We start from the raw sequence: 13,045 nt of genomic DNA, 5'->3' as shown, positions 1-13,045 counted from the left end.
TCGTCATATTCTCAGCGGTCAAGAATGAGACTTGTGCTAGTCATTCTCATCCTCTCCTTGATAGTTTGCCTGTTGGGAGTCGCCGGATTCTTTCTTCTGCTTACCGGCCTCGTACTGCTCCATGTTTCTTGCCCTCCACTTCGGACCACCAAAATCATCCTCCCTCAGCCTCTCACCGTCCTCAATCGCGATGCCTTGTTTTTCAGCCTGCTCTTCGAGTCTACGTTGTTCCAGGATCATGCTTCTCAAAAATTCAGTGGTTTTCCCCAGCATGATTTGCTCGCTTCTTTCATGACCCAGAGCTCCCGGGACGAGTTGTGAGAGTTCGGTAAAGCGTTCACGGATGGCTGTGCGTCGCTTGTTCTCGGCATCTTTGTGGTTGAAGTTCTTCTGCGATGCTGTCAGACGAGGCTTCGAAACCTTGTTCGCCTTTTTTGCTGAGCCGGACTTGGAAGTGTTTGGCTGGGTGTCAGAAGCCGGAGTAGATTCCCGAGACGATGTATTTGACTCGGTCCCCTCTTCTTTTGACATGATGACGGGACGTCTTTCGTTGACGATGGATTGAGAGAAAGAAAAAGAACAAACGAATGGCAGGAACCCCTTTCTGGGTAACCCTGGGATGGTGATCTGCCAGCAAATCTCAGCTGTCCCTTGACATTGTGGGCTGCGAGACCCTGCTGTTGATAGATGGCAAGGCGGTATTGATGGACAACTGATATATCCGTCGGCAAAGTCCAAGGCGAAGGAGCTGAAGGCAGAAATAGTCTTTGGTTTTCTCACGGCGGTGACCAGTCGTTGGTGAATTGGCTCGTTATTTCCGTTTTGGGTCTAGGGTGAGAAAACGGAGATAACCCCACCTGCAGCTGGCAAAATCCGCGCATGTTCTGGAACTCTGATGGCATTTCCTTTCCGTTCTTTTCCAGATCGGCCGCAGCATCCTGGTGACCATTCTTCCATCTGTTCTATTGAGAGGGGGGCTATATCTTGAGCTTCATGATTTTTTTCATTGCCCCAGTCCAACACACCTCTCATTTACCTAGCGACTTCTCCGTGGCGGGATCAAACGAAGTATGAGCAGAATCCGACCCCTCCAGGGTGCCTGCAACTGCGGCCGCAATCACTACTATATCACAGCTCCGCCCGATGCTACGGAACAAGCGCTGATTTACTTTGACGATAGCAGCCAAAGCAGTAAGTTCACTCCGACCCCAATTCTTATTAGCCACTCTGATGTCGACGTCTTCATTAGGACGAAGCCAAGCAACCCCGCTAACGGCGTGGCTCCGGGTTCCGTTGTCCTGGTACTCATCAACCACACAGTCTTTCTTCCCTGACGAAACGCACGCCTCTATTCGAAGAACCTTCACACCCTTGCATACACCACACTCTCAGCGGGTGTTCTGCGGCTATTGCGGCACGCACCTGTCCTACTGGACTGAACAACCGCCGGAAGAGGCAGAGTACATGAATATCACTTTAGGAAGCTTGTTGAGCGAGGACCTGCGCGCACTACAAGATTTGGACCTGTTGCCCGAGGATGTAGAAACAGAAAGACCCGCAGATGATGGGCAACAATTTACAATGTCCGGGGCGCTGCAGCAGGGCGATGAGGATATGGCGCAAGGTTCTGTTACACCGCGAGAAAACCAACCACTGACTCGGACACAGCGAAGTGGTCGAACAGGGGGGCTAACTTGGTTTGAAGAGATGCTGGCGGGAAGCCGACTGGGCCGAACGCAAAACACAAGACGCGGAGTTGGAATCAGCAATGACGGTTTGACTCGGGTGGAATGGGAAGTGTCAGAATATTTTGACGATGGCAGCGAAGAGCCGATTCAGACAGCTACGGGCTCGAAGCGAAAGATCGGGGATGTGGGCAGAGACGAGGACGCCGCCATGCAGCATTGAACGCAAGGATTCCGCAAACGAACATAGCATATATCTGACAGATCAGAAAGCGACTGGCACATGGCATAGCGCTGGAGTTCTCGCGGTCGGACCTTGAAGACAGGACGAAATGAGCAAACAAAGGACTCCAAAAGCTCAAGTGATCGGCCGTGCAATGTATAGCGACACAAAGGAACAAAAAGTAGATCATGGTAATAAACAGTATCGACATCATCCTTGATAACCATCCCAGTACAAAGATGTTGACTTGGGGGTATCAACATTCTCTTCAGCTTCGGCTTGCCCCTTCTACGCTGACCCATTCACCTCCCCAATTTCTGCTCCGGTTATTCGCTTCCATCCGCCTCTCATGGCTTCTGGCAACGTGCTCACCTTATCGATGAATAGCTCCTCTGGTGTGCTTGAGCGCAAATTTGTCCTCGGGGAGCTCTTTAAGCCCGACAATTGTATGGTTGGCTAGAGCATCTTTCCATGAGCACTTGGGGACCAGGGTCGCGCCGACAGCTTCAAGTCGGAGTCGTCGAAGATCCATTCCGGGCTGCGCTCGACGTTGACTTTGTAGCGGGCATTCAGCAGTGCTTTGGTAGTGCTGTGTCTTACTGTGCGGAAAGTCAACCACTATAAACCTGGATGGAAGACATCCCGAAAACATAGAAGCAGATCTATGCTCAAGTGGCCTGACTCGAAGCGGAGGCGGAGAGTTGTCGCCATGTTGTGTCAAGCACTCAATGTAGAGTGAAGACTATGCGGATATGAAATCACGGCCAAAAGAACAGAAGAAGCTCTTCACAGAAATAATATTCCGGTGTTCAAGCTATGAATCAAGCATTGCCGCCCGGTTGAAAAGGTGTAGAAATGGCGGAGACATCTGGAACTTTTTCTGCCACCGCCGAAGCCTCGTACCTGACGCATGTCCCATCCTTTCCAAATGGCGACACGCAATTGAGATTTGGTTTGCACCAAAACCAAGAGAGAAGCTAAGATGTCTGAGGCCCTGAAAAACAGCGTCCCGACAGACAATCCCCCTTCCTACGAAACTCTCTCCGTCCCTCCTCCAACAGGGATACAAACAGGTACAGCGCCTCCGCCAGGTCGCCGCCCCCTCCGTCCTCCGCCACCCCTGGAACTCCCCGCCCTTAACCTTCTGCGAAACAAGCGCATCATTCTCGCATCCCAATCTCCTCGCCGGAAGCAACTCCTAGGTCAAATCGGACTGCATAATGTCGAGATAATCCCCTCGAAATTTGAAGAGAACCTACCAAAGACACTGTCCCCATTCGAGTACGTCCTGGCTACTGCGACGCAAAAGGCATTGGCAGTATATAAACAGGAGGTGGACAATCAAGCCAAAGGCGAACCAGGATTGATCATTGCAGCAGATACGATTGTTGTGAGTTCGCTGGGAGAGATTTTGGAAAAACCGACAAGTGAGGCCCATCACATCGCGATGCTGAAAGGCCTGAGGGACTTGGGGATACATAAAGTCTACACTGCCGTGTGCGTGGTCGCTCCCCTCGAAAGTGCAAGAGATCCCGGATACGCCATCGAGACTTCCACCGAGGAAACTACCGTCAAATTCGACTCGGAAGTGACGGACGAATTGCTTTTGGCATATGTAAGGACCAGAGAAGGAGCGGACAAAGCGGGCGGATATGGGATACAAGGCACCGGAGCGATTTTGGTGGAGAAGATAGATGGCAGTTTTGATAATGTGGTTGGCCTCCCGCTAAGGACAACATTGAAGTTGATTGAGAAGGTCATGCAGAAGGCGGAGGATGACGATATCTTGGATGGCGAGGGCGAGGACCTGCTTGAGGATGAGTGACGATATGCTTGTCGCGGAACCCAAATCGAATTCAGTGTCAGCGGCGTCCGGCAATAGCTCCTTGGGTCATGGTCAGTGTATAGAGAAGCCTACCGAGGACGGAATCCTTGGTAGACATTGTATGGCTTGTAAAACTCATGTTTGTTAGAATGCATCATGTACATGGAGACTCCCGGTCCATTCCCCGTGCGACAATTGTACCACTGTTTATTTCAGATTCTTGAGCTTTCCATCATGACCCAAGCTCGATGTATCAGCATTGCCAATCGTGGCATCATTCGCACCTGCACGCCATATTCTTTTCATTGCCTCGACCACACCAACATCGTTCGTCTCAAATTCGTAGAATCCCACCGCAACAACAAGCGTAGCCACGTTCAATAACCACATGAAAGTTCGCCGCATGGTCGGATGACGACGGATTGGAATGTAATCAATGATCATTGATCTGGAGAAGTTTCAGTGTTTTCCCTTTGGTGGGGTGATACATTGGTGAGTTCGGTGCAAACTCGATACTTACTGGAAACCCGCGTGTGAGTGGATCAAAATGGTAAAGATCAAAGCCGCATCCAGCATCGGACTGACCGAACCAGCAGCAAAAGGTGTAATGGTCAAGGGAACCAAGCCCACCGACAGTATTCGTTCAAAGGTCCAGTGATAGCTTCCATGGAGAGGATCCGGCTTCGGTACAGGTGCAGGGTCATTGACTCCTCCTTGGATGACCTGCGGACCGGGCGGTAGGATCTTCCTTTGCGCGGTTGAAGAGAAGGGCGCAATCTGGGAAGCAATTGACAGCCGTGGGGAAAGGAATTGTCGCGTAGAAGACTTCAGAGGAGCTGGTCGGAAGGGTCGAAGTGGTTGGGTAGTGCTCGAGAAGAGTCTCTTGGACGTCGACAGGAGTTGTGCTTGTCGCAGCATGGCTGTTCTCGAAACCGCCGCCATTTCCCTAACACGATCAACGGATGGTCTGGTGAAGATGGTCGTCGAGAGGCATGAGGGTCAAAGAGAATCAATGGTCGGTCGCATGCTGCGATGGGATGTTGCTCGGCTGCCAAGAAGCTTGCTTCCGGGCCAATCAGGAGCTTTGCATTTAATATAACAAGCCCGACAGCTTCTCACCAACTCCCACCTTCACTCAATCCACGTCTCTCTTTCGCTGTGAACTATTACGATGGCTCTCAATCCCTCATGCCGGGCAATCTATTCTTGAAAATATGGCATGCAGATCTGATGAGACCGACCTGGTCAGCTTGCTATATTTTGGTCTCATTGACCTACCTCCCCAGCACAGTGTGGCATTGTACGGAGTACAGACTCCCCTATATCGCTAGACTCACTTAGGACTACGCACTGGTTGCAGGATGATTATGTGCGTGCAATGGAAAGCGTTTGGCCTTCCCACTATCTCCAAAACCGACAGCCTCGTGAGCATCAGATTTGGAGCATCACGCCATGCGGGGTTCGGCCGAGGGAAAACCATTGCCAACAAGTCGGATTCGAGATGCTGACTGGTGGAGTGGTCAATCAATCCTCAAGGATGTCCCCTCTAATGCCCATCGGATCCTCTGATATACGTGTGCTTACCGCATTGTATCGTACAGCCTTATATAACCTAGGTTAGCGGAAACGGTTTGGGTATATTCGTCTCCCCCAACGCATCTTCTGTTCGCTTCTTCACCATTTTGTGTTTGTGTCTGCCTGGTTGATTTGCTTGCCTCCAACATGGCTACCGACAGGGTCGTGCTCATTTCTGCTGCACCAACGGAAGACGTTACTATCCCCTCGGATGCACCCCACGAAAACAGTTGGTACAATGGGAGAGATTTTGACGGCTACCGAGTTACCGAGCAGTTACTTTTTCAGAGACGCAAGATTCGTGTCATCTGTGTTGGGGCCGGAGCGACGGGTCTTCAGTTTGCGTACAAAGCAGAACGTGCCTTGAAAGACGTGGAACTTCAGATCTATGAAAAGAACAGCGACATCGGTGGAACCTGGCTGGAAAACCGGTATCCTGGGTGTACGTGCGACATTCCCTCCCATTCTTATCAGTTTACGTGGGCAAAGAACCCCAATTGGTCAAGATTCTACTCTGGATCGGAGGAAATATGGCGATATCTCAAGGATGTTGCAACGAAGTATGACCTAGAGAAATACGTCCAATTCAAGACGACTGTCGAGTCTGCTACTTGGGACGAAGAGTCTGGGTTGTGGAGATTGCGTATTCTTGCTCCAGACGGCTCATATTTCGAGGATACTTGCAACATCCTTGTCAATGGTTCAGGGGTCCTCAAGTGAGCGAATCCCCATCCTCGCCCATAAGCAACCATGTCAAGCTAACACGTGTTGTCAGTGAGTGGAAATGGCCCAACATTCCAGGCCTTGATGTATTCAAAGGAAAGCTCATGCACTCGGCGAAATGGGACGGCGACTATGATCTGAAAGGGAAGACTGTCGCCGTAATTGGCGGCGGATCGTCTGCAGTACAAATCATTCCGTCAATACAACCAAGTAAATGGCTCTCACACACCAGCACGGTCCGAATCTTGGTTTGCTAACATCGTCCATAGCTGTCGGGAAGATGTATGCTTTCTTGAGATCACCTGTCTGGATCACGACTGGCTTCGGTGCCAAGTACGCTGGTCCCGGTGGAACTAATTTCTCCTGTAGGGCTTCCGCTGAGAAAATATGACTGTAACTGACTGGCGCAGACTCTGAAGACCAAAAGGAAGAATGGAGGAAACACCCGGACAAACATGCACAGTACTGCCGGGATGTTGAAGGCGAACTCAACAAGAGATTTACGCTGGTAAGTCCACGCACTGTTGCCGAGCCATCTCTTTGCCTGACCTGGTGTTAGATGCATCTCAAAGCCAAAGATCAGAAAGTGTCCCGAGATCTGGTGGCAGATATCATGAAGGAACAGCTTGGCCATGATGAGTCTCTCACGAAACACATGATACCACCATTTGCTCTTGGCTGCAGGAGAATGACTCCTGGATCTGGGTATCTACAGTCTTTGAGAGCAGACAATGTACAAGTGGTCCCGACGTCAGCTACAAGATTGACAGAAACCGGTATTGTGGGCGAAGATGGGGTTGAGCACCAGGTCGACGTGGTGATCTGTGCAACAGGCTTCGACACCTCCTTTACGCCGCACTTTAAGGTCCATGGTCGGAACAATGCAGAGATCCATGAGCAGTTTGGTGACTTTCCCATCGGATACATGGGTATTGCGGCTGAAAACTTTCCCAACCTGTTCCTTCTAATAGGCCCCAACGGGCCGGCATCACACTCTAGCATCCTACCAATCCTGGAATGGTACACCCGATACATCTTCCAAGTCATTGAAAAGATCCAAACGGAGCGCATCAAGGCTGTGGAACCTAAGAAGGAAGCCATCAAGGATCTATACAACCATACCCACGAGCTGATGAAGCGACTGGTCTGGTCGTCTGCCTGTCGATCGTGGTTCAAAAACGGCAAAACACACGGTCCAGTGACAGCCATCTACCCAGGTAGCCGACTACATTTCTTCGAGATTATGAAAAATGTTAGATGGGAGGATTACAACATCACATACATGTCGGAGAACAGATATGCATTCATGGGCAATGGCTATACACAGACTGAGGTGGACCCTGAGGGAGATCCTGTCTGGTATTTCGACGACCCGTTCACCAAGATCTAGAGCTGTTTTTTTGGCCAGAGAATTAGGACAGATAGAATGCGAACGAATTCGAGCAGCCAAGGGATCAAGGGAAAACGCTGGCCTCAGAGGGATAATACCAGTAGGAGTAAGGATCGTAGACTGTTCATTGGATCCGGAGTCTCACCGCAGTCCGCGTGGCCAAACCCAAAGGGTAGTACGAACGTGACATTGGCGTGTTGGCGTTGTAGTCTTGTTTGTCTCTTTTGTAGCAACGATGACGACAAGAAGAGGAAGGCCGACGGCGCTGTGCCCCGAAGAGCACGTCCCATCCTTGGGGCTGGCCAGCGGCGGTGCCAGGCACGTAGGCTAGTGGCTAGGTAGTGCTTCGCTCTTCTAGCCTACGATTACCTCCGTACTTGAACCAGAAGGTTTCTAGCACACCAGTACCCACCAGCCTAGGCTTCTCACCTATTTTCTCGTACTTGCAGGGTCCTCTGTACAAAGGGCGGCTCACCGTCCCGCCCTTGTCCGCCCTGTAGCCATGCCACCACCCTCCTACGAGGATATTCAAGTATGATTGACGCCAGCTGACTAACTCGGCGGTGGTCTAGTCCTCTTGTAATAGTTGCCCGCCAATGGACCTCTATTCTCCGCCATTATAATCGCTGTCGACTCATTCAATCTTTTGTACGAGCCCAAGCATTGCTTCAAGGCGCGACGCTGCTGTGTAGTGTTCAGTGAAGGAACATCGCAATCGCAGAAAACTCTATATTTCTCCCGGCCTTCCTCAACTGTTATCATCTCCTATCTCACATTCCGCTGCTTTCATATCGTCGTTTTGCCCTCGAGGAAAATGTCGAAGCGGAGTTGGCAAGAGGCCGAACTGCCCTCCCCACGTTCTGCTCCGGGTCCGAGCCCGCACAGAGCGACCTCGACGACGTCTCCCCATACATATACCTCTCCAGCGCAAACCACCTCGCCCAAGAAACCTCGTAATTCCTTTGATGAGCCCAGTCTCATTGCCAAAGCCCCGTCCCGTCCGCAAAGGACCAATTCCAACACCAATGGAGCCGCCGCAGACGCCAAATTGCCTGGGATCTCGAGGAAGGTCAAGGCATGCGCTGCGTGCCGCAAGCAAAAAGTAGGGCTTATAACACATTCTTCCCAGGTCAAGATAGCTGAACAGATATGTCATACAGATCAAGTGTATCATGATTGGCGACCCGCCGTGCCAACGATGCAAAGAACGGGGACTATCTTGTCGCCTCAATAAGAGCTTACAAACCCTCATGTCGGAAGATTCGAAATGGAAAGCTGCCGTCACAAAGGATGTCACTGCTCTTTACGCGGCCGTCGAGGAGATCGTGCGAACGCTCCAGCTGCCATCTCTGCCGCAGATGCTCGTCTCTACGCAAGATCCTGCTATTTTCTTCGACCAAGAGGAACAGGGCAATGATCCTGATGACGAGGACCAGTCGTTTGACAATTCGCCCAAGGTGACCCCGGTCGCTGACAATCTGTCACACGTACCTATTGAATCGCTATATCAAATCACCGGGATGCGGTCGCTAAGAGCTTCTGAGAATATCACCGAAGATCAGTCGCGAATATGCAAGCAATTGCGAGATACCGACTTCATTGCAAGAGGGCTGATGAAGCAAGAAGACGCAGAGCATCTGGCCAACTACTATCTAAGCAAGCTTGATCCCTATATTTGGCACATATGTCCCGACTACACGGATTTGGAGTCCTTCCGGCGTCGATCACCCACTCTGACCGCGTGTGTTCTCACTGTGGCTGCCCTTCACGACACTAAGCTGGGTCACCTCTACCCCATCTGCAGCAAGGAATACAGGAGATTGGTTGCCAACGCCATGTTCGAACGGAAAATTGACATGGAGTATCTGCGAGCCTTGGTTCTTGGATCGTACTGGCTGAGCGACATCTCATGGACATTATCTGGTTATGCCATTCGTCGTGCCAGCGAATTTCATCTTCGACAGTACTACCACGAAATATCAGAGTCAGTCAAATCGCCTGAAAAGGCTGACCCGGCGAAACTGCAGGAAGCCATGGATGGTATCAGAGTCCTTTACCTGCTCTACATATGTGATCACCACCTTTCAATTCTTTACGGTCGCTCATCTATCATGCGTGACAATGAAAGCTATATTACTGGGTGGGAGGCCTACCTGGCTTGCTCACTTTCCACAGACGCCGACCGCAGAATTGCCGGGCAGATATGCTTGATGTACCTGATGAACCAAATACGTGAGACATTGGGTCCCGAAGATACAAGCTCGGTATTGCCAGTCTCTGCTCTTACCAAGATTGCTGGCTTTGAGCGTGACCTGGATGACTGGATTGCCCGGTTTTCACGACACAGTAAGTAAAGCGGATGCGGTATTCCTTGATCCATGCTTACCACTGTTCCAGATCCAAGCCAGTACATTGGCAACTGGCCCAACAAGGGTGCAGTCATGCATTACCACTGGGCCAAGCTCTATCTACAGTCATATGTCCTCCGAGGACTACCTGAGTCCGGGGCTGTTATCCCCGAACACTTCTTGGAGAATGCTTCGGCCGCGGTCGCTGCCGCAACTGCCATCATCAATCTCCTTTTGGACGATAAAGACGCCCAAATAGCTATTGCCTATGTTCCGCATCATATCCACGGCATGATTGCGTTTGCGTGCATGTTCCTCTTGAAAATCGCGACAAAGCACAGCGAGCAGTTGTTCTTGGACACCGTTCGCTTCCAGAAGCTCATTAATGCATTGGCACAACATTTCAAGTCGACAGACGTCGGCAAAGATCACCTGATTCACAGAATGGCCGAAGGACTCGAGAAGATGGCAGAGAGCTTGGGAGGACCAGCACGGTCCAAGAACCGCGTCAAGGCCAACGGAGAGCGTTCGAGTCAGCCATTAGCATCCCCCAGTCAAGCGGTCGATGCGACGGTGAACCTAGGGAGAATCACTAATGGGCAATCGGATGTGCCTGACTATGGCTCACTGGATCCTACTGCCTTTGATTTCGGAGATCCGGCATTAGGGCTGGGCATGCCGTTCTTCGATTTCGAGGGAACAACACTGGATGCAGGACAGGCCATGTGGAATTTTACGTAGGCGCATGTTAATAGTATGATGAAGCTGAGATGTTTACTTGCATAAGCGAATGCAGAGTAAAATTTGATATCCTGGTCCTGTACACGGACTGATGCTTTTCACTGCTTATTCCGACTGACCAATCAGCGGTCGGGTAAAGAATCCTCTCCCGTTTCGGTATAGCGCCTCTTCTGGGAAGATCTGAAGCTCCAGAAACTCCAAGTCGCTTGCGTTCAAAAGCTCATTTCTACCACGACACACAGCTGCCACCGCGCTCTCTCTCTTGATAAACTCCCCGAAATGGCGTCTCAGCGGCTGGCGCTGAATCTTCAGCGGTCCCTTCGAAGCAGACAAGCTCTCAAAGCCATCCAGTCTCCCCTTCGCCGCTACGCCAACCCGGTCACTCCCTCTAGAACTGAAAGCACCACTCTTTCAAATGGCCTGACGGTACAGCCCTCTCGATTTCTGCTGCCCAAGGGGACTGAGGTGACTGACTGGAGGTTTTAGATTGCGACCGAGCATTCGCCATGGGCTCAGACCTCGACGGTCGGTGTTTGGATTGATGCCGGGAGCAGAGCGGAAACAGACAAGACCAATGGAACTGCGCATTTCTTAGAACATCTGGCTTTCAAGGTAAGCGATGGAAGCCTTCTACTCAGATGCAGGGGTTAACCGATTTTGTAGGGCACTGGCAGACGAACCCAACATCAACTAGAGCTCGAGATCGAGAATATGGGTGGCCACCTCAACGCATATACTTCGGTAAGTCGGATTGCCATCCATCTTCAATCTGCTGCTAAACAAATGGGTAGCGTGAAAATACCGTCTACTATGCCAAATCCTTCAACTCCGATGTTCCCAAGACCGTCGACATTCTTTCCGATATTCTACAAAACTCGAAACTCGAGCCTGCGGCCATCGAGCGCGAAAGAGATGTCATTCTCCGCGAGCAAGAGGAAGTTGACAAACAATTGGAAGAAGTGGTGTTTGATCATTTGCATGCAACAGCTTATATGCACCAGCCTCTCGGCCGCACCATCCTAGGACCTAAGGAGAACATTGAGACCATCTCCCGACAGGATCTCGTGGATTATATCACCACCAACTACACTGCTGACCGCATGGTCCTCGTCGGTGCAGGTGGCATTCCCCACGAGGAACTGGTCAAGCTCGCTGAGAAACATTTCGGACATCTGAGATCCGCTCCGCCGACATCTTATGCTGCCGAAGTTGCCGCTGAGCAGAAGCGTAAACCCTCTTTCATCGGCTCTGAGGTCAGGATAAGAGACGACACAATCCCCACTGCACACATCGCCATTGCCGTTGAGGGTGTTTCGTGGAAAGACGATGAATATTTCCCCGCTCTGGTCACCCAGGCTATTGTCGGGAACTGGGATCGGACGATGGGCAACTCTCCTTACCTTGGCTCAAGACTCAGCACATTTGTGAACGCGAACAACTTGGCCAACAGCTTCATGAGCTTCTCCACGAGTTATAGCGATACTGGGTGAGTTATTTCTCTGCGTCGAAAAACCAATTCTATTACTACTGTCGCAAAACGGAATACTGACCGTGGCCATGATATGATTGATACAGACTCTGGGGAATCTACCTCGTTTCCGAAAACAAGACGCAAATTGACGATCTCGTCCACTTTACCCTACGCGAGTGGTCTCGCCTCTCCTTCAACGTCACTGAAGCAGAGACCGAGCGCGCCAAAGCCCAACTTAAAGCCTCCATCCTCTTGAGTCTTGATGGTACGACGGCCGTTGCAGAGGACATTGGACGACAAATCGTCACGACCGGCAGGAGAATGGATCCCGCCGAGATTGAGCGTGTCATTGGCCAGATCACGGCCAAAGATGTGATGCGGTTTTGCCAGAAGAAGCTTTGGGACCAGGATATTGCGATCAGTGCGGTGGGCAGTATCGAAGGCTTGTTGGATTATAACCGTATTCGAAACGACATGGCACGGAACTTTTCATAGGGCACAAGGAGAGGAAGTAGTCAAGGAGGCGTGTCGGATTTGGAGGAGCGAAGGGGGTTTGAGACCCCAGAGAAATAGGCGAGAAGTGTCTTGAGGAAGATCTTCTGACCCAAGGTCAGCCAGTGATCTGGAACTTCTAGAGGGCTAGGTAGTGATTTGTATTGTACAGTGCACAAGGCAGAATCTGCACACACAGAGAGGCCAAAAAAAGGGAGACCGTCCACTTGAAGCAGATGCGGACTTATCGAACTCGTGATTTTGATCTTCTTGGGCACGTCCAGGATGGCAGGATGTTGTCTCCAGGGCTCCTTGATTGATACGGCTTTATTATTTGTTTGTTTCTTTTTACTGCTCTCATTACAGAAATACCGGGATCAGTTCCTAAACCTCACTCGATAAACGGGTCGAGAAGATCCTCGGAGCAGAGGAGAATGGGGGAAACATAGCATCGTTGTATAGCCCTGCCTCCCTGGTTATCTTTTAGCCGCTCTGTTCCCTTGCCCCGACGACGACGACGTTTGGTGCAAGACCCAGCCCAGCCCAGCTCCCTAGATCTAGACCTACGCCTA

At 51.0% G+C, this 13,045-nt stretch overlaps 7 protein-coding genes across 7 annotated transcripts; 5 read left to right on the top strand and 2 right to left on the bottom strand.

Annotated features, from left to right (window-relative positions):
* Nucleotides 1–36: 36 nt before the first annotated feature.
* On the bottom strand, nucleotides 37–531 carry AYO20_01886 (hypothetical protein; the record flags this gene model as incomplete). Its single annotated transcript, XM_022640192.1, has 1 exon — nucleotides 37–531. The coding sequence occupies one exon, from the start codon at nucleotides 529–531 to the stop codon at nucleotides 37–39; it is 495 nt and encodes a 164-aa protein (XP_022503692.1).
* A 539-nt stretch (nucleotides 532–1,070) lies between these two features.
* Nucleotides 1,071–1,908, top strand: AYO20_01885 (hypothetical protein; the record flags this gene model as incomplete). Its single annotated transcript, XM_022640191.1, has 2 exons — nucleotides 1,071–1,191; nucleotides 1,250–1,908. The coding sequence occupies 2 exons, from the start codon at nucleotides 1,071–1,073 to the stop codon at nucleotides 1,906–1,908; spliced, it is 780 nt and encodes a 259-aa protein (XP_022503691.1).
* A 982-nt stretch (nucleotides 1,909–2,890) lies between these two features.
* On the top strand, nucleotides 2,891–3,733 carry AYO20_01884 (septum formation protein Maf; the record flags this gene model as incomplete). The annotated part of the gene is made up of 1 exon (XM_022640190.1): nucleotides 2,891–3,733. One exon carries the CDS (start codon nucleotides 2,891–2,893, stop codon nucleotides 3,731–3,733), a length of 843 nt encoding a protein of 280 aa, XP_022503690.1.
* Nucleotides 3,734–3,940: 207 nt separating this feature from the next.
* On the bottom strand, nucleotides 3,941–4,651 carry AYO20_01883 (hypothetical protein; the record flags this gene model as incomplete). The annotated part of the gene is made up of 2 exons (XM_022640189.1): nucleotides 3,941–4,181; nucleotides 4,254–4,651. 2 exons carry the CDS (start codon nucleotides 4,649–4,651, stop codon nucleotides 3,941–3,943), a joined length of 639 nt encoding a protein of 212 aa, XP_022503689.1.
* Nucleotides 4,652–5,455: 804 nt separating this feature from the next.
* Nucleotides 5,456–7,421, top strand: AYO20_01882 (hypothetical protein; the record flags this gene model as incomplete). The annotated part of the gene is made up of 5 exons (XM_022640188.1): nucleotides 5,456–6,024; nucleotides 6,084–6,241; nucleotides 6,301–6,396; nucleotides 6,442–6,539; nucleotides 6,591–7,421. 5 exons carry the CDS (start codon nucleotides 5,456–5,458, stop codon nucleotides 7,419–7,421), a joined length of 1,752 nt encoding a protein of 583 aa, XP_022503688.1.
* An 814-nt stretch (nucleotides 7,422–8,235) lies between these two features.
* On the top strand, nucleotides 8,236–10,510 carry AYO20_01881 (hypothetical protein; the record flags this gene model as incomplete). Its single annotated transcript, XM_022640187.1, has 3 exons — nucleotides 8,236–8,523; nucleotides 8,582–9,767; nucleotides 9,819–10,510. The coding sequence occupies 3 exons, from the start codon at nucleotides 8,236–8,238 to the stop codon at nucleotides 10,508–10,510; spliced, it is 2,166 nt and encodes a 721-aa protein (XP_022503687.1).
* Nucleotides 10,511–10,789: 279 nt separating this feature from the next.
* AYO20_01880 (mitochondrial-processing peptidase subunit beta) lies at nucleotides 10,790–12,476 on the top strand (the record flags this gene model as incomplete). The annotated part of the gene is made up of 5 exons (XM_022640186.1): nucleotides 10,790–10,936; nucleotides 10,997–11,122; nucleotides 11,174–11,251; nucleotides 11,302–11,996; nucleotides 12,086–12,476. The coding sequence occupies 5 exons, from the start codon at nucleotides 10,790–10,792 to the stop codon at nucleotides 12,474–12,476; spliced, it is 1,437 nt and encodes a 478-aa protein (XP_022503686.1).
* Nucleotides 12,477–13,045: the final 569 nt, after the last annotated feature.

This window comes from Fonsecaea nubica (genome assembly GCF_001646965.1).
Source record: "Fonsecaea nubica strain CBS 269.64 chromosome Unknown Scaff8, whole genome shotgun sequence".
NCBI classification, from domain to species: Eukaryota; Fungi; Ascomycota; class Eurotiomycetes; order Chaetothyriales; family Herpotrichiellaceae; genus Fonsecaea; species Fonsecaea nubica.
The sequence above is the reverse complement of the archived record's forward strand: the minus strand, read 5'-3'. Positions and strand labels throughout refer to the sequence as shown.